Source organism: Pagrus major, chromosome 9 (genome assembly GCF_040436345.1).
Source record: "Pagrus major chromosome 9, Pma_NU_1.0".
NCBI lineage: Eukaryota > Metazoa > Chordata > Actinopteri > Spariformes > Sparidae > Pagrus > Pagrus major.
The window spans coordinates 6,475,059-6,495,950 of NC_133223.1; the positions used below are offsets into that span (position 1 = coordinate 6,475,059).

The following is a 20,892-nucleotide window of genomic DNA, read 5'->3' on the forward strand; positions in this document are numbered from 1 at the left end:
CTAAATATAGGCTTTATTTCCAGGTAGCACGTTTGAGCCCCTTCAGACTGCATCTCCAATTAATTTTCAGGGTTTGCCAGGTGGTTGTGGAGAAAAACTCTAATGGTTGAGTCTGACAATTTGATTTAGTGATGTCACACCCAAAACTACTAAGTTATCAATGAGGGGGAGGATCTGAAACATATTTAAAGTTCAAAATCACTTCAAACCTGGAACACACCACACATACAGTTCAGATGTGAATGCAAGTACTGTTGTGCATTAAACTGTGTCAACTAAAACTGTCAGTGCAACACATTACCCAGGCATCAACATGTCAGCAACATCTTCCCAATCAGCAAAAGCTTCCCATACTTCGTCTTTTCAACATAACTTCTACTTGTTGCGCTGATGTCTGCAAGATGTGTGCGTGCTATCTGGGCTGTTGTTGTTTGGAAGAATCCAAACAAGTCTACTCCCATTTGAGGATGTCAAGACCCAGTGGATTAACTTTAATTGGAATGAGACAGTAAAGTCCCCATTGAAATCTGTGTGTGTATTTTACTGGCAAGTTCTTGTAACTTCACAAGCTCAAAGATGTCTGAATTTTATTATACTTCATTATCAATGAGTGCCAGTAACTGTACAAGCTCAAGAATGGATTGATACTGTTTTGCCATGTTTTAGGTTGTTTTACTGTCTTATTTTTGTAGGTCAGCCTGTTGAATTAGGCGTTAGCATTTTGCTTGGCTAATGTGGCTACTTCCTGTCTGGGGCGATGTTGGACTAATGCTGTAATATTGAGAAACAGTCAAGAGATATTGTGTGGCCTCATTTTAAGCCAACTAAATAACGAGTAGAAGGTCTGATGCCTTAAAATGCTGCTTTGTGTCGATACTGCAGTGCTAGCTCAATTTGCATTAGCTTTGTTGTTTGTACGAAGCCCATTTTGCTCTGAGTTGCTCAGCTTCATGTTTGTGTTGCTGCTGTTTGATTGACCTGAGGTGAGGTGAAGCTAACTGGAAGCTAAAAACACCAGCAGAGCTGACTGGAGACACAGTGAGTGGTGTTGGCTCAGGCTTGCGTAGCTGACCAATCAGAGCAGACTGGGCTTTTCAGGAGGGGGGACCTTAAGGAGAACTGGGCTAAATAAAAACGTTTCAGACAGAGGGTGAATATGGTGCTGCAACTATGGACAGTATGAGAAAATATGAACATTAAAGCATGTACATCTATACTAGCAGAAACATGAAATTAAAAATATAAATCTGAAAATGAACATGTCTCCTTTCACAATAGAAATAATTGCCAGGGCTATGAAGACAGGATCTCAGTTGGAATACGTCAGAAATGTTCTTTAAACACTTAAATGTGTCACAGAGTGTACAGCAGGAAGCAGATCAAAGACCAATCACCGCTTCACAGGACTGGAACGACAGAGTAAAGAAGAAGGAGAGGAAGACAGATAGATCTCCAGTGGTGCCAGAGGTCAGGAAAAGGGGGATAAGATGAGGTAAAGGGAAAGAGGGAGACATATAGTGTCGAATGAGAGGGCGGGAGGAGTAATGTGCGGGTAGATGTTAAGTATGTTCAGCTGTCTTATAAAAGTAAAATACTCATTCCTAAGTAATCACTAACAGAAATACATACACACAGTCATTCACTTCAGTTCTGTCATTTCTGTCATACACGTGCAACAAACTGACACACACACACGTACACACACTCACAGCTGAGTATGTCGTTCTGGGTTGGAGAACTCTGTATGAACTTGTCTGTAAATTATTAAAGTTAATGTTTACGAACAGTCTCTGATGAGAGTCTGATTGAAGCCACACTCTGTGATCTAAATGGCTCTCAGCTCCGGACTCAACTTGAAGATTTGACCCGATGGAGAAAAAATATTTCCAAGGTGTTGGAAGATGCACAGATGTGAGTTGTCCATGGACGTGTAATTTTCAGTGTTTTTCCTTAAGAAATGAATATTTTTAGGGATAAACAGTTCAATCTTAAAATAGGCTTTTGAGTGAGGGGGACATGTCACCCTCATCCCCAGTGGAAATCATTCCCTTGCACACAATGTTGTACGCAGGACAGAGAAACGGGTTCTGCAAACCATAGAGCTCATACCTCTCCAAACTGCTGAATGTCACTTTAAGCTTCAGCAGAGCCACCACTCCGCTTTAATGTCATCGAGGCTATCTTTGGACGTCCACCTTCAATATTTGATAGAAAACCTCGGTCAAAGGTAGAAATATCTCTCCTCATAGACTGCAGACGTCAGTGGGTTTTTTCTCCACTCATTCAGGCTTCACAGCAAGAAAAATCCAGTGTGTTTACAAGCAGGCAGTTTACTGGATCTACATTTAGATGTAGATCCAGGCCTGGCTCACTGACACTGATTACTGCAACGCAGCTATGGTTTGTATTATTAGTTACACTTGTGCCTTGTGCTTTTCCTTCCTGCCATAACAAGCATGCTATGAGAAAGGTTTAAGAAGTCCAATGACTGTACAGTTTAGGTTCAGCTTATTTAAACATGGGGTCCTCTTGTCAGTGATAATGCCCGATGAGGTGCAATATAGGAATAAATGGATGAGGTTGGAACTAATACCCTCCAACGCACAGCTGAGGTCAGTTGCCCCTGCGGAGACACCTCGAAGGGAATTATCCTGCTTATACCATGGTCACTTGCCGAAGAAAACAATATTAAAACCATTAAACGTACAATATGTAACTGCTGCTAGGGGGCTCTCTATCAAAAACAAAAGATGTTTGCCAAGTGTTGTGTGAAGGGCTGAGCAGAGGTGAGTCTGGATTAGAGCCAGAACCTGTGGAGAATAAACACCTGGAGTCACTTCATATTCTGCCCCAACACAGAACCGTTTAGCACCGGGAGGAGAGCTCAGAGATTACTCTCTAACTTTTGGGATTAAAAAGTGGATTTATCTTCACTCCCGTTTATGGAGAGGAGAGGGAAAAATAAAGAGAGACAACTAGAGTCTCTGCTGAGTAATGTACTGAATTCTCAGAGGTTTGTGCTGCCGTCAAACCTGCTTCACTGTTTATGCATACACCATTACACAACCACCACTGCTGATGAAAATCTATCTGGCACAAATGTTCACAGATGAGGTCATGTTTAAAGTCTTATTCGTGTTAAATTTAGTCTCATTTGCCAGCTTCCCTATCCCAGAAGTAGTAGTCCTCTTTTGACATTCTTGTGCAGTGCGGAGATGCTTTCTCGCTGCGTTTTGTGCTTCCTGTAGTCCTTCTCCCAGGTTGTAAAGGAAATCTGCTACCTCCATTCAGTCAGATTTGAGTGCTGCAGCACCAGACTGGATATCCTGTGGGGGATTAACTTTTCTGTCGAGTACGAGTCTGTTTGCTGTGAACCCTGTAACTGCATGCCGTGAACTGCGGTAGGCTGAGGTAAGTAGCGGCAGATGCTTGTCCCAGTTCTTTTGGTTCTGATTCACATAGCACCAGATCATCTGGAGTAAGGTTCTCTTGAACCACCACTCCATTTGTCCGTTAGAGGCAGGATGGTAGGGGGTAATACTTGTCTTTTTGATCTGCAGGAGCTTGCATACACTCTGAAACATGGAACTCTCAAAATTGCAACCCTGGTCAGGATGCAACTCGAGGGGGGCTCCATATTGAGCAACAAAGTTGTACACAAGCTTCCTTGCTGTCATCTCAGCCCCTTGGTCAGGAACAGAAAAGGCTTCGACCCATCAGATAAACTGGTCAATTATTAATTCATTTATTTAATTTTTTTTTGGCCTTTGTATGGCTTTATTGATAGGAAAGCTCCAGAGAGATGACAGGAAACAGGGTGAGAGAGGGGGGGTTGATATGCAGCAAAGGGCCCAGGCCAGACTTGAACCCTGGGCCCTGCAGCGAGGGCAAAGCCTCTGCAACATCATCTTCAAATGTTGCCCACTGCTCTTGAAGCCTTTGGCAGTACTTACATCCTTGACATGGCAGGTCGGACAAGTTCTTCCCAGCATGCTAACAGTCACATTCGATTGAATGTGCTTTGGTTCACCGTGACATGGCGTCAGCGTTGGAATGTTGGCGGCCTGCTCGGTGCTCAATGTGGAATTCATATTGGCTCAACTCCTCCAGCCAGCGAGCCAACTGACCTTCAGGGTATTTGAACCGAAAAAGCCAGGTGAGACTGCCATGATCTGTTTGCAGCAGGTACTACCCCAGTAGGTAGTGGCAGAATTGACGGGTATAGCAGACGACAGCAAGTAACTCACGTCTGGTGACACAGTACCTCTGTTGAGCTGGTTTAAAGTGGCTGCTGGCGTTTGTTAGAACCTGCTCTTCTCCCGACTGGAGTTGTGACAGAACGACTCCAATACTGTGGCTCAAAGCATCAGTGTTGATGCACTTGCCTCCAACAGTGGGGTATCCCAGCACTGGTGTAGTTGTTAGTTTCTCCTTGAGCTGTGTAAAAGCATCCTGGTGCTCGTCTGTCCACAGGAATGTAGCCCCCTTCTTTAGAAGGCTGTGGAGAGGGATTGCCAGTTGCCAGCTGGAACAAACAGTAGTAGTTACACAGCCGAAGAAAAGCTTGCAGCTCCTTCAGGTTTTTGGGGGGTTCCCAGAGCTGGGTTTGGGCGGATCCTGTCACCACTCACTACATGGCCCAGGAAGAGGACTCCCTCTTGAAGCAAGTGACATTTAGATGGCTTCAGCTTCAATCCATAGCTGTGGAGACACTTGAAGACCTGTGCAAGCCGGTCCAGGCTTTCATCCAATCCTCTACCAAGGATAATGAAATCTTCAAGGTAGATCAGCAATATTTCCCACTTAAGTCTCCTGAGGACAAGCTCCATCGCTCTCTGAAACGTACTTGGGGCATTGCAGAGCCTGAATGTCATGAGAGTGTACTCATAGACACCCCGTTTGGTGATAAATGCCATCTTCTCGCGGTCCTTGTCATCCACTGTGCTCTGCCAATAGCCATACTGAAGGTCAAGTGTTGAGAACATAGTAGCTCCTCCAAGAACATCAAGACACTCTTCAATCTTGGGCAAGGGATATGCATCCTTTACTGTCAGATTGTTCAAGCAGCGGTAATCTATGCACCACCGCACCCACTCCATCCTTCTTGCATACTAAGATGACAGGAGAGGCCGATGATGATGGTGTAATGACACCTGCTTTAAGCATGGCTTAAAGATGTGTTTCCTCTTCACTTTGGAATCCAAGAGGTGTCCTTCTCATTGGCTGGCGCACAGGCTTAGCCAGTCCGGTGTCCATTGTGTGCTTGACAGCAGACAGGTAACCCAGGTCAGAATCACTTTAGGCAAAGAGGGACTGGTAAGTTAACAGCAGCTGTATAAAACGTTGTTGTTGCTCCTCGTCCAGTGTCTCACTAGTAGCACCAACCAGGTCTTGGAGATGCTCAGGTCGATCACCAGCGATGGTGCACTCTCTGACTCCTTCTCCACACTTGGCACTGTATTTTGCTCAGGTGAACGGCTGTGGCTCAGGGGTAGAGCCAGCGTCTTGTTATTCGGAAGGTCACTGTTTCGATTCCCCTGGTCTGCATGTCGAAGTATCCTTCAGCACCTTGCATGACAGCCACTGCCATCAGTGTATGTATGAATCACTGTAAGTTGTTTTGGACAAAAGCGTCTGCAAAATGACCTAAATGAACATGCTCTTCAGGATAAGCTTCAACTAAACCAAGGCATGCTTCTTTACGCAGAGCCAAGTTGCTGGTTGAGAAGTTGTATAACCTGACTGGCACCTGCTTCTCCATGTTGGTAGCAACACTTCCGGAGGCTATAGCTCCTGTGATGTTCAAAAGTTCTAGTATCGCTGGGACATCCGGCCTTTGGCCTTCCACATTGCCCCACACCACACATTCAGATGTCAGTGGTATGGTGGTGTTCTCTTCTTGGGTAACTCTGGCAACACAATAGTCTGATCCATTCCTCCTTACTATTTCCGAGGGCACAAGTTCGTAACTAATGAAAACTTAGCCACAAGTGTGGATGACAACATCATGAGCCTTCATCAGATCCAATCCCAGGATGACAGAGACATATATGGGGGCTATGTGTACATCCCAGTCGATTGTTTTGGATCCAATTTAAAGATGACATTGAGTCCATCTTTTGCCTTCATGCCATCTCCAACTCCTGCATTTAGAAGGTAGGTCTTATGTAGGTTTGTTGGATCACCTCCACAGAAAGTCTGATACGGCTCCTTAGAGATTACTGTTGTCTGAGCCCCGATGTCCACCACAGCCTGTGTTGAAATGCCATTTACAGTCATAGGAATCTGTAGACTTATTTTTGGTACAGCTAATATGTAGCCCCTGCGGTTGGTGATCTGGATTTAGTGTACCTTCTGACCGCAACCGTTGGTCTGGATCTTTGTCACGATGGTTACTTGCAGCTGTTGAGCTATGCGATCTTGTGCAGTCCCTCCTGAGGTGTCCTGGTTTCCAACGTTTAAAGCATGGACCTACTGCTCCCCGGTTTTGGCTTGGAGACTGGGAGCGCATTCAGCTGGGTTGCACCTGATGATGGTTTTGCTTCCTCTCTAGCAGCAGGGGAAGTGGTGTTGTCACTCTAGTTTGTTGGTGCTCTGCATATGTAGACTGGAAATGTCTGCACCCCATGAGAGGTAGTAGTGAAGTCCCCACAGATGTCCCCATCATCAGCCCAAGAAATGAGTCTTGCTGTGTTCTTTATTTCAGATTCTCGCCCCACAGTAGCTTTGAAATTATGTTCATGAGCCTCTACACACTTTTGAGCCTCTGTAAGGGAGCATGGATCTCTGCAAATTCAGCTGACTCCTCTCTACATCTACACAGTCTCATGTTCACTGACCAATCAACATGCTACACTGAGCAACAATCAACACATTTCGGAAGGAGAGGGAGAGGGCACAAACTTAGCCATTTTTAACTGCCTTTCAATATTTTCATGCATTTTGCTATGAAAATATTAAGATTTTCACAAGCAATAACTGTCTCCTTGAGGATTTGACTAACAATCATTACCATCCCATAAGGTTCAGTAAACAGGATGAAACTTAGATACGACTTGATAACGGGAGATAAACTAGTTCACTCAGCTCATAGAGCCCTTTGGCTCAGCTATTGGCCAGAAAGCTAACATTACGCTAGCAAGAGTCAAAGTCAATAATGTATGGTTGTTCAGAAGATGAAGTACTGAAGGACTACACTCTGTTGTAAATAAATTGATCGGATTAGATACGGGCTGTAGTGCATCAGTGTGGAACAGTGACCAGTTTCAATGGATCTACTTGAGTAGTTCCATAGGTGTCCGTTTATCAGGAGTTAATTGTCAGCCTGCAGCCAATCAGAATTGAGCATTCACTCAAACCATGGTCAAAAACTGTGCAGCTGTCCAGTAACACATTATGGATCAGTGTCTAGGACTTAGTAAGCTCTGTTGGCATAAACATAATAAAATACTTCATGATTACACTGTCATTAGTGTATCATCACAGAAAAGTGATTTTGTTACAAAGGGGGTGAGTACTGTTCCACAAAGTCCACCATGTAGTACCACCATGTTTCTACAGCAGCTCAGAATGGACAAACCACACCCTGGCTCTACAAAGCGCCTTTTGTCTTTTTAGCAGCCACTGTAGGATGAGGCGAGGAGTATTCAGTTAGTTGTAATCTGCACTCTGACTGCTAGATGCGACTAAATTCTACACACTGGACCTTTTCAGGTGGTTCAAATAGGCATTTTTCACAGAAGACATTTTAATTTGTGTCGGGTCGTTTTATTGTCCATGATGGCTCAATAGTATTAGTGTCACCTGTGCTTTTCCTGCTCTGACAAGCCAAAATGATTGTACATCACTACCATCTATATGTCAGCACCCTGTAAATGAGGTGAGGTGTCCACAGCTTGGTTTTATCAGTAGATTGCTGCCATGTTCAGAAGAAGGGAAAATACCTTCCATCCAATAACTGAAGTTGACTGAAGGGATTATCAGCTCACCCATCAAACTGAAATCGTGGTGTGTCTGTTGTGATTGTGTGTGTGTTTTAATTTTATTTAAGGCCCAACTGATTAAGTCTATAAACAGTCCTGATCCTATGACCAGACTCCATCTGTTGCTGCTATTGAAAGATTACGAAGCTGGTGGATAAACTTGTTCAAAGGCTACTGGTCAATACAAGGTCAGAGAAAGAGACAGTGCAACATGAACAGCATACAATTCATTACTACAAGGGTTGTAAATAAAAAAAAAACTCACCAGATGACTTATCTGATCATTCGTGTTTGGGAACAATAGACAAAGAATTAACTGAAACACCAATTTGACATAATATTTGAAATTGTTGAATTTAAAGCAACACTAGGTAGTTTGGACTCATTACTACCCCCAGCTGGTTGAGAAGCGCAATTATCTGTTACCAGTGTCGTAAATACTGTCGCTATACGAGCATCCCTGGGGAAATGAATACATGTGAATTTATTGACGGAGCCAGCAAATCACGAAATCGTCTGAAAAAACCTCACTCGAGTGCCAACAACAAGCTAGATTCAGAGATAGCAGTTGGTAGTTTGTTAGCATATAGGCTGCACAGCACATTAGCATGATAGAATTATTCTCATACCGAGTTGGTTATAGTGATTGCACCGACTAAGTTACTTCCAAAACACGACGCTTGGGCGTGAATGTGTTTAGTAACGTCTGAAAATATAACTGTGTTTTTGGGAGTTACTAAATACAATCGCAAGTTGACGTTGTGTTTGGTGTAATAACTACAACCAACTCAGTACGACAACAGTCAGTAGCATGCTAACGTTACCGATAACAACAATAGCCTAACGTTACCTCCCGACCACACTGTTCAACAATTACGTTGATTATCTGCATGAACTAAGGAATCTGCAACTTTTCAAGACAAGACGTTCATAGTGTTTTAGTAAGTTAGTCATCGTTTACAGTCACTACATGAAAACGTACAAGCTATCGAAACGGACAGCATTAGATTATCTCCCGGCTTTATTACGGTTATAAACTGTGGACAAATAGTACCCCAGTGAACACCACATAACAACAAATCAACTCAAAGTAATGGTCGGTAAGATAATAAATATGTATATATGTAATGTATGACTTACAAATCCAGTAGCATCAAGGCTAGGTCACCATCGGTCTTGAAACCCATTTCTTCTTTCAGCTCCACCGAGTGTAAGCTAGTCCAATATTTATTGTGTCCAGGCTCGTGTTCTATCACTTTCTCTTTTTCTTTTCTTCACCTCCTCAGACAATACCTTCTTGGCTTTTTTAGCTGGCTCGGTCATGGCGTTGGTTTACGAAAAATCCAAGTAGTTGCTGGCTCCACCGATGAATATGCCGTAAAGCAGGTCGCACTAGACGCCTTTACGTCAGATAGGTTCCTACCCGATCTGGGAAGTTACACAGTGCGGTTGCTGCCAGCGCGCCCCCCCTCAGGCTGCAGAGACGTCACCATTCATCCTATTAACCGTTTTTCTACCACTTAACTGAGTTTAGAAACATTATTTTAAGGTCAAAAACTACCTAGTGTTGCTTTAACTTCAAAAGTCACAATTCATGATTTTTTTTTTTTTTTTTTACCAGAGTATGATAGGGGATCAGTCTGTTTATCAGCATGCTGTAAACAGAGTCTGACTATTGCTTCAGAGCTTTAGTGTCAGTTCTACTCACAGATGACTAGTCACAGTCAACATCTGTAAACAATGTCTGTATGCATGGGTCAGAGTTTCCATACAGGTGCCAACATTCTCCTATCAGATGTGTTTTTCTTTGGCTGTAGGCACACACATCTGTCAGTCATGTGTGTGGGTACATAATACGATATGATTAGTATAGAGAACCGCAGTCCTAAACCCCCAGAAATTACTTAGCATTATTGCACTTCTGGTTCCCTCCTCTCAAAGTCTATGGGTTTCAATTAAATGCCTGAAATAAGGTCTGTGCGTACCACAGGCTGAAGATATTTACACATTTCGTTCTTTGACATAAAATAGGCCAGTAAATGTCCAACAATAAAGTGCTTACGTGTCTTAAAAATGGTGTGTCTGAATGGGACTACAGAGGTTGTCGCGGACACCACTATGTAACAATAAACTATGGTGTGGTTATATGGAAATGTAAGTACACACATACAATGCAATTAATTGAACTGAATTAAATAACAATGTGAGTTGTCTGCAGTTAACTTCACCAGATATTAAAGAAAAATATTTGATTTTATGCTAGATGAGAACCAGCAATCATGCTGACCTGAGGTGCCCCTCAAGTGCCTTTCCAGTTCTCTGATACAACCCACAGATGCAGAGAATACAAGTTGTTAGACAACAGACAGCATTGTATACACATCCCATGGAATGAAACCATTGGGATTGGGATTTGGAAATATCTCAAGCAAAATAACTTTTCGCTTCTGACCAATTGAGTCAATCTTTTGTACAATAGAAACCATGTTTTAATAATGTAAGCCTTGGAACAAGGAAAATACAATCCGTTGTACAAACGATGTACAACACAGAGGAAATGATCAAAACTGGGTTCAGCACCACAGGCTACATCACTCTTGATGTATCTTAATGTGTGCGAGTGTCACAGCCTTTCATGTCTTGTTCAATATCACTCAGACTGATGAATAACCAGACATCTGTTTCTTTTACTTTTGTTGACCTGTCATCACGCGTCATCTCATGTCCTCCAATCAGCTTTCCATTTAATCTCTCCATCCCTCTCTTTGTGTCCGCTCTAATCCTGTTTTCCTTTCACCACATCCCTCTTTTCCTTTCATCTCTCTAACTCACATTTGTTTTTTTCTTTTCAGCCTGGTCCTGTATCACAACTGCAACTGTAATCACTTTGTAACAGAACACTGTCATTTCTACAGTGTTTTATACCCCCATGTCAGGTAACACCTTTGGCCCACAAGAACTGCCAAACAGTAGTAAAAAAGGGCTGTGTATCATCGGCATTAACAAACATATCCATGCTTCATCTGAGTGTGACTGGTGGATGTTTCTGTTCATTCTAAAGTGTTCAGTGATACTTGGGGAGTGTGGTGATCAGTAAAATAAAATAATTTCAGTGAAAAAAATCATCCCATTACCTATTATTCCATTGCTGTGGATGAAGCTGACAGGCTACGATGTTAAGTTCTGATTGCTGATGCAGTGCTTTTAACGTTCCATACTTATTAGGACGCTTCCTTAATTATATGACACACAGCTTGGTAGTTTATCACCTGTGTGCGACCACTATAGTTGTCCTGTTGGTGCAGACCTTGGCCAGTGAAGCCTGGATGTTCCTCTCAGCCTGGGTGTCCAGTGAAGAAGTGGCCTGGTGGAGCAAACACAGTGCTGTATAAAGGTTAAAGGTTCATAGTATCTTTGGGCTCTGTGCAGACATCTCACTTCACTGATGTCACTGATGCTCTGTAGATGGTACCAGTGATGTTCTGGGTACCCCGGGAATGGTTTAAAAAACCTGTGTAGACTCGCCAATTTTGGTGGAAAAGTGGTATAATATCCCTCCACTTTTCCCCATTTCTACTGTTTTCTCCACTGTTTCCTCTGCTGTCTCATCATCTGTTTCTTCTGCTCTCTCATCCTCTTTGTCCTCTGGAGTCTCATTCTCCTCCGCTGTGTCATTCCCTATCAAATTCACAGTCTCCTCCACTGTTTCCTCTGACTCCTCTGGTGACTGACCCTTTGCTGCCCAGAATGAAAGCAGGTCTTTCTGCTTCTTCCTTGACATCTTTGAAACGGATAAAAAAAAAGTCTAGTGTGTTATGAAAATGACCCACACAGTCTCAAAAACTAGCTACTATCCTGTAAATCACCTTAGCTCATAGTATCAATTCGCTCACAAGCAAATGAGTGATTTCTGTTTTTAAATCAAATCTGACACTAAAATGAAAAATGACTAACCCTTTTAATCACGGCTGATTGTTGTTAAACCCACCGCATTCAGCAACCTGTCCTTTGCTAGGTCACCGCTGTACTCCCGCTCAGAGTGACTATTTAAGAATGTATTTTATTAATCTGGAAAAATAACATAATTCATATCAAAATGAGATGGTTACCTATCGTTTCACCTAACAGCATTATTCAGCTCACTATATTTTTTGAATGTTTGCAGCCCTTTGCGCCTAAATTTGTTTTCTTCTCTTGACATGGTGACAGCATGACCCACCCTACTCTGCCTCTGATTGGTCGGTACTCGTTGCCTTTCGTTGGGTTGGTTCGATTTAGACATGAGGACTGATGATGGGTTAGGGTAAATATTTGGGGAAGCCAATCAGAGGCAGAATAGACACAGCAGCCGCAACAGCTCACGTTTTTGTTCCTGTAGCACCAAATATGCAAATATGTTAAGGTCATATTGATAACATTTTGATGTACACAAATCTTTTTTTTTTTTTTTTTCAAAATACAACATCTACAGAGTTTGTAGCAAGGTGCAAAACCAATCCAACACCAACCCTCACCTCATCCAGCAGAATGATCTGAGGCTCTTTCAGGATGGTTCGAGCAATTGCCACTCTCTGCTTCTCCCCACCGCTGAGCTTCAGACCCCTCTCCCCCACCTCTGTGTCGTACCCTGGTGGGACACAATGCCAGTCTCTTCATTATCATCATCCTTGTTCAGGTGCTGTTCACATTTTATAACATCAGGATTCAAATTGGCTGCTGTTACAGGTTTGCTTCAGCCAACAAGTCCAAGTCACGTAGCCATAGCATTTTCATCATGATCATGTACACACACCCCTGCCTGACCCTGAGGTAGCTCCAGTATCCTGGTGTGTATGTCTGCAGCCATGGCAGCTCTCTCCACCTCCTGGTTGCCAGCAGTAACTCGACTGTAGCGGATGTTGTTGCCGATGGTGTCGTTGAAAAGTACTGTATCCTGGGGAACCACGCCAATGTAGGACCTCAGAGAGGACTGGTGCACCTTGGACAGAGAAGGGTATTTGCATTATAGGTTTTGGCATAACTGCAGTATATGGCATTGAGGTGTGAGGTATACAACCTCAACAAGACTGAACCAAATGGAACAAACTTGGAAAGTTCAGTAAAAGTATCCTCCAGGTGAAGAGAAAAGCTCCCAAGTCTGCCCACAGAGCTGAATTAGGCCAATATCCTCATCTGTTAATATTGTCATATTAAAACAAGTGACCAACTGTCCCCTTTCTCATGAAGCTCTTTGCGAACAGGAGTCAAACCCACAAAGAGGGTCCCTCTGCATCAACCATTCAGATCATTACACCATGGCCACCTCAGCTTCAGGACAAGCAATGAGAACATTCGACCCAACCAAATACTGATCAAGGAAAAAGAGAATACAAGAATTATTGGACAGAACTAATAAAATCCCAGAACAAAATGGAAACATATGTAGCACTAAACAAAGAGTACACTGTGGCAGTCTACTTGAAGCAAAACAGAAAACAACTTGGCAGTGGAGGTAGGCCAACACAGACAGACCTGCTGTCCAGAGGAGAGGTTGTGTTCTCACTGAAGGAAGAGTGGAGGCAGAGCTGCAACAAATATCCAAGTATTGAAGATCGATATTTTACTAAAATAAACCACGGTTCCTCTGTCTATGTGACTCAGAGTGACTTCCAGTCCTACTGGGAGAGAGGTAGGACTGCTGTAGACTGGCAGCAACATATGAAGCAGCTTGCCATGAGCTCTGCAACTCCATGAGCCCCCAGTCCCATATGACCAGTGTTGGGTAACATTACTTTCAAAAGTAACTCATTACGTTGCAAGATTACTGCCATTAAAAAGTAACTTGTTACGTTACTGCATTATCTACTGAGAAAAGTAATGGGTTAGAGTACTTAAGAGTTACAAAAAATGACACCCCTTAACGACTTGTTGCACATGTGGGTTATATTGTCCAGATGGTGTGTAGCCAACTGTACATGTACCTTTGAATGTATTGGCTCTACCGTCATTTTGTAGCCTCCTTTATGGCCCATAATCGGTAACTCCACAGCCTAGTAATAGGAATGACGCAACAGCTCTTTATTCTGCTAACAATCTGACAGTGAACTGGGCAGAGGCATACAGTATTAGGCACAGCTGTTTACATGAAAACAATACAACATGGGCTCTTATAGCCAGTATATGATGTTTAAAAATGCAACTAATGAAGCTGGAAACTATGAGTGCTGACATAGAAATGATAAAAGCACAAATAGCACTGACACAACTGTAGGTTTACCTTCCGCTGGCACGCAGCCACCTACTGAGCAGCAGGAGAGAAACAGAAAGTGCTAATGCTTCAGGGATTTTATTTTATTTTTGTGGTGACAAAAGGAAAGGAAGAGACAGCAATTTTTTCCAGAAACAGACTAATTCCAGGAAAAACTAACTAAATAATGGATTACTTGAATTGCAGAACTAGTGCATTTTGTTGCTTGTTAAAACAAAAAAGTAAAAGAGTACTCTCACTGATTAATTTGTAACAAGTTACCCCCAACACTGCGCATGACTAATAATTAATCTTTATTAAGTGCCAAATAATCTGAAATCAAGTTTCGAGTTTTGTTTATCTATGTTGACTATAATGGTATAGTTGATGTTGATGCTTGGACCATATGAATCCAATAAAGCCACTTGAATTAAAAAAGAATTGAAAGGGACACAATTGTTGGTGGTCTGCAGTATTTTGCTTACCAGGATTCAAACTGAAGCTAGTATTGGAAACTGACCCTGGAGACACACATTCTTTATTTCATGTCATATTTATAGACCGTGCTGTATGTAGTGTTGTCGTACTCAAGATCAATCTTGGTCTCAATAGCAGTCTCAAGACCACTTTTTGAAGGTCTTGTCTCAGACTCAACCACATTTTACTCAGTCTTGACTGGGCGTTGGACAAAGAGGACTCTGGATTTTATTTGAAGACCAGTCAAGACGATGACTGCAGTGATATCACTGTATTATGTAATTATTTTATACCTTCTGTACTTAATGATGGTCTCTATAGCCCCTTTCACACAGGGGGAGCCAGGTGTGAACGAGCCGACAATTTCCAGGGTGAATTCACTGCGAGCGAGTGACATCTATGATGGTGATTGTTGATGACATTTAGTCTTATAATAATAAAATGTATTCATCTAGCACCTTTAAAAACAGAGTTCCCAAGGTGCTATGACAAACAAGCAAAAGCAGGAAACTCAGGAAGACAATATTACAGGACAAACACTCAATAGTCAAGCCCAACACAAGGAAGCTTCGTCTGAGGTGAGTTAACAAGAAGACAATCTTCCGTGTTAGTACACAGGGACGTAAAAATGGCGTTTAAATGGCTCATCGTCAAAGTTCTGCAAAACATCTGCTCAGAATATTTCCCGCTGCTGCTGGACACAGATCCACACAAATCTGCAGCTTTCTTTCTGCTGTGAGATCTTTGTGCATTGTTTGCAGCTGCTTCATACTCTTCTTCTTGCCTGTATATTACTTTCCACTCTTTCGCTGATATTGCGGACACGTTCAAATCCGTGTAGTATTGATGGCAACACAAAATCAGTCATTTCGAAGCAGTCTGTAGCCTCCTACCCAGGTGCTGTCCATCACCTAAACTAAGAAGTATTTCCAACATGTGTGAACACATCTGACATGGACAATCTCCTGTGGTCTGCTGCATATGTGACCAAGCAAATGTTCTGATTCTCTGGAGTTCATATGTGAAAAGGGCTTATGAGACAAGGCAAGAGTCACCAAGAAAACCTACTGCTACATGTAAACATCTACACCCATCAGCCATAACATTATAACCACTGACAGGTGAAGAGAATAACATTGATTATCTCGTTACACTGGCACCTGTCAGTGGGTGGGGTATAGGCAGCAAGTGAACATTTTGTCCTCGAAGTTGATGTGTTGGAAGCGTAACGATCTGAGCAACTTTGACATGAGCCAAACTGTGATGGCTAGACGACTGGGTCATGGGCGCCCAAGGCTCATTGATGCGAGTGGAGAGTGAAGGCTAGCCGAGTTGTCTGATCCCACAGACGAGCTACTAGAGCACAAATTGCTGAAAAAGTTAATGCTGGTTCTGATAGAAAGGTGTCAGAACACACAGTGCATTGCAGCTTGCTGTGTATCGGACTGCATGGCTGCAGACTGGTCAGAGTGCCCATGCTGACCCCTGTCCACTGCTGAAAGCGGCTAGAATGGGCACCGGAGCATCAGAACTGGACCACAGAGCAATGGAAGATGGTAGCTGGTCTGATGAATCACGTTTTACACATCAACTAAACCCCTTTATGGAAACAGTATTCCCTAATAGCAGTGGCCTCTGCTGCCACACTGCAAAAATGGTTCAGGAATGGTTTGAGGAACACAACAATGAGTTCTAGGTGTTGACCTGGCCTCCAAATCCTCCCAGATCTCAGTCCAATCAAGCAGCTGTGTGATGTGCCCAAGTCCCATCCATGGAGGCCCCATCTCACAATTTACAGGACTTAAAAGATCTGTTGGTAACGTCTTGGTGCCATACCTTCAGAGGTCTTGTTAAGTCCATGTCACGATGGGCCAAAAGTGAATTCTCAGAAAAAAGGGAACCTACACAATAGAGTAGTGTCGTGATGACATGTTTTTGTAGGCTAACCCTGAAGCATCGCCCTGGTTCCCTTTGAATTGGATTTTGGACTATCGCCAGAAAATATCTCAGTGCCAAACACGAGTTTATGATACTTACACCTTTTGTTCAGCAGGTTAATCTTCAGAGGTGAACACCACTTTTGTGATTTTGGAGGCGTAAATTAAATACGTAAAAAGTAAAAAGCTAATGTTGGTTATAATGCTAAGGTTATAAACGGACTAGATCACAGTCACATGGCTTAATCGTCACCACCACTAAGCGTCTTACTCCAAACTTACTATACAGGTTTTCAATAAACTGATCAATGTACAAGTTGTAAAGTCAGAGTTAGAATAGTTTGTAACTAAAGTCGGCCTGTAAAGACGGACTAGTGAGTAGATGAGTCTCCGTGTTCCCTGTGATGACGTTTAATGTCCCCGACAACCTCTGTAGTCTCATTTAGACACTTGTTAGCAACCGCCATTTTTAACACACAGACCTTATTTCAGGCATTTAACTGAAAACCAAGTCAACAAACTCACAGAGTTTGAGTCGAGGAAACCAGAAGTGCTCAAACGGTAACTGATTTCCAGGTTTTAGGACTACAGACTACACCACTCTATATCAGGCAGGTGGTTATAATGTTATGGTTGATTGGTGTATATATTAGAACCCCATCGATATGTGATTTTTGAGGCCAATGCCAATGCCAATATTATAAAGAATCTTGATGTCAAATAGCAGCCGATACAGACACTTTTTTTTTGTCATGATCCCTCAAATACAGTTATGAAACACTTGACAAAGTAACAGAGGCAGGATATGTTACAGCTTAACAATAAAATTTTTCTTGTCCAAAATGACGTCAGTGCACTGAAACAGTAAACTTAATTGGAAATTTCATAATTATAAATCACCCTAAGCATCTTTTTCTGCATCATGTGCTGTAAAACCAAAAGGTATCATATCGGCCAATATTGCACAACATATACACTGATACCAATGTATTTGTGATAGGCCAATATCAGCTGATAATACTGACCAACCAATCTATCAGTCAGGCTCTAATATACACCGATCAGCCAACATTGATCATCTCATCACAATGCGATGTTCTGCTGGGAAACCTTTGGTGCTGGCATTCATGTGAATGCCACTTGACATACACCACCCATCCAAACACTGTTGTGGACCAAGTACACCCCCTCATCACAACAACACTACCCGATGGCAGTGGCCCCCCAGCAGGACAATGTGCCCTGACACACCACAAACACTGCTCAGGAACAGCTCGAGGAACACAATAAAGGGCCCAAGGTGTTGACCGGGCCTCCAAATTCCCCAGATCCCAATCTGATCGAGCATCTGTAAGACGTGCTGGAGCAGGTCTGATCCATGGAGGCCCCACCCCCCAACATACAGGACCCAGAGGATCCACTATAAAATGCCCTGGTGGCAGACACCACAGGACACCCTCAGAGGTCTTAGGTTTATGCCTTGACAGGTCAGAGCTGTTTTGGCTGCACAAGGGGAACCTTCACAATATTAGGCAGGTGGTCATAATGTTATGCCTGATCGGGTTCATTTGTCTTCTGTGGGTGTTTTCATGGGAATGTGGATCTTTCAGATCAGTTATAGAGTGCCTATGGTCTACAGGTTCCACATTGTATTATGTGTCATGTAGTGTGGGACTTGCACTGGTCTTGGTCTTGACTCGTTCCTGCCCTGCCTTGGTCTTGATCTTGACTTGATCTCAACCCCTGAAGTCTCGGTCAAGTCTTGGTCTTGGTTTAGGTGGTCTTGACTACAAAATTGACCTATAGAATGCAAAACAGACTGTAAAGCTGTTATTACTGCTGTGGATGCTGAACTGGGTAGAATTCTCTCTCTGCTTATTTTTTTTCCCTTGCAACACACACACACACACACACACACACACACACACACACACACACACACAGCATACATCTACATAAATGTTGCATGGCTTAATTTATCCTATACTATATAATGCATGCTGCCCCAGGTCACAGACAGCACGTGTCCTGAACCTTTCTGTCCCTATCTGTCCATCTCTTCATCAGGTCTTAACATATCTGACTTAACCCAGTTACCTTCTTTTTGCCTCTCTACATCAGTTTTAATTGACACTACTTTGTCCATACTGCAAACTGAAGCAATGCAACTTCAAGGTCCAAACCAACATTTATATCAAATATATTCATGTCTAAAGCGAGCTGAGAGGTAAGTACAGATGGGGAGAACTGTTGTAGGGAAACCTGGGAAAAAGGAGTTCTAAAATAAACTGCAACCACTTATGACACACAACCCTGTTTTCCTCAACTATCGAGAGTAGACAGCACAGACTAGAAGGGACTCAGTCGAGCTTTGTCTGATCAGTTCAGATCCAAACCATATTGGTATCAGCGAAAAAGTCGTAAAGTTTTCCCACATTTAAGAATCTTTTTATGAATCTGTCTCTTGATCTCCAAAAATAATTTCCGGTTTTCAGTGACTCTTTGGTCAGTGCAGTATACTTTGCGTCTTTCCTGTGGAAAGTTTTCCTCCGCAGCCACAACAATACACATTCCATTTCCTGCACCAGCTCGGTTTGGCTGGTAATCACTCACTTTCCCTTAATTTCATCTTTGCAGTTTACTTTTGGTATTTATTCCACTGAAGAACAACACAACATCTGTTTCTGATAGAGGAGAGCTAACAGAGCTCCAACACCAAATGTTCAAAAGAAGGAGACAGATGGAGAGGGAAGAGAAAAAAGGGGGATAAAAACAAAAGAAAGAGGCTTTTAATGTTTTCATTAAAACTTCAACCGAGGAACAACAGAGGAAATATTAGTGTAAGACAGCTGTCCTCACACACAAGAAATACAACTAACATGATAGTAAGCCTGTAAAATGATGCAGTATTTGGCAAATATGTTCAGCACCTAACAGAACTGCTCATAGATGCGCGTGCTTTAAGTCACTGACGACTTTTTTAATAATCAAACGACAATCCATTCACAACCTTAACCGTATGCTTTGTGTTCCCAAAACATAACCATTAAAAGGAAAATGAAGAAGTCTTTTAAGTAGCTGCTGAAAAGCACTTAAGAAGATTTGCTCTATAAATTAGTCCAGGTCAAGTTAGATGAAAAGATTGATACCAATCTAACGTACATTTAATCTGAAGTCACAGCAAGCAGCCCAATATCTTAGCTGAACATACTAGAAACAGGTGAAACAGCGAGCCTGGCTCTGTCTGAAGGTCACCTATAAAGCTCACTGTCAACACTTTATATCTCATTTGGCTGGGCACAGAAATTCTCTGACCCCTAGTTTCCATCAGACGTGTGTCTATGACGTTACGTGTGCAATGCTACTTTGCTCCGTTCTCCACGCGACTGCATATCCCACCAACAGTGTTAAAGGAGCAGAGCGTGCAAATGGCTGATACAGTAGACCTCCTGAGGTTTCGCTTATTTCATCACATTCTCCTTGATTTTAGTGCTTCTACCATGGGTGAGTAGGCTACGTACTTAAACGTAAATGTACCTAAATATTCGATGTAGTGAAGTGAAACATGATCCTGAAACGGTACAGGGTGATATTTTTTGAGAATTCGGATGCACTATGCTGTTCCTGTGTGTGATTTCCTGCCCGGCACAATCTGCTCTGTTCAGTTTGACGCGACTGCGTCCGTCTCCGTAAAAAATAGAATCGTCGTGTATATTCTCCACGGAGCAGACCAGAGAGCTTCTTCTGGGACACGCCATGGCGCAGCTGGTGGAAACATCAGCATTGACTAGAATGGTCGCGATCAGCTCCGGCAACCACATTGCGGCCGTAACGCGGCAGTCCCGGTGGAATTTAGGGGTTAGCAACCTCAAGTTAGACAGCAGGACTCACTGCACCGGTCCAAGAAACTGACGATTTTTCTTCCAGGTTACACAAACAAGATACAACATGTTAATTAGCAAGTTTTAAGTTACAATTATACTCGTACTCATATCTATTATGGCAGTCTTTTCACCTGGGTTTGGTGTGTGGATGTTTGGTTTCTGCCACTTCTGCCTTCTGATGTGGTGGGACAACACCTTGTACTGAGTGCTAGTAGGTTGATTTTGTTTTCTTTGGACAGAGCAAGGATACCTTATTCCAGTCTTTGTCCTAAGCTAAGCGGCTGCTGGCTGAAGCTTGAAGGTCATATTGATAATATTTTTATGGAGATAAATCATTTAAAAATAATACATCTACAGAGCTTGTAGACAGGTGCAGAATAAAAGTA

At 42.7% G+C, this 20,892-nt stretch overlaps 1 protein-coding gene across 1 annotated transcript in view; it reads right to left on the reverse strand.

Annotated features, from left to right (window-relative positions):
* Positions 1-20,892, reverse strand: part of abcb6b (ATP binding cassette subfamily B member 6 (LAN blood group) b) — a 49,059-nt gene that overhangs the window by 3,087 nt on the left and 25,080 nt on the right. The window contains exons 15-17 of the mRNA XM_073473950.1: positions 12,786-12,960; positions 12,497-12,609; positions 11,252-11,346 (exon numbers count right to left, since the gene is read on the reverse strand). Of these exons, the coding sequence (XP_073330051.1) occupies positions 11,252-11,346; positions 12,497-12,609; positions 12,786-12,960 (383 nt within the window). The remainder of the gene's footprint in view (positions 1-11,251; positions 11,347-12,496; positions 12,610-12,785; positions 12,961-20,892) is intronic.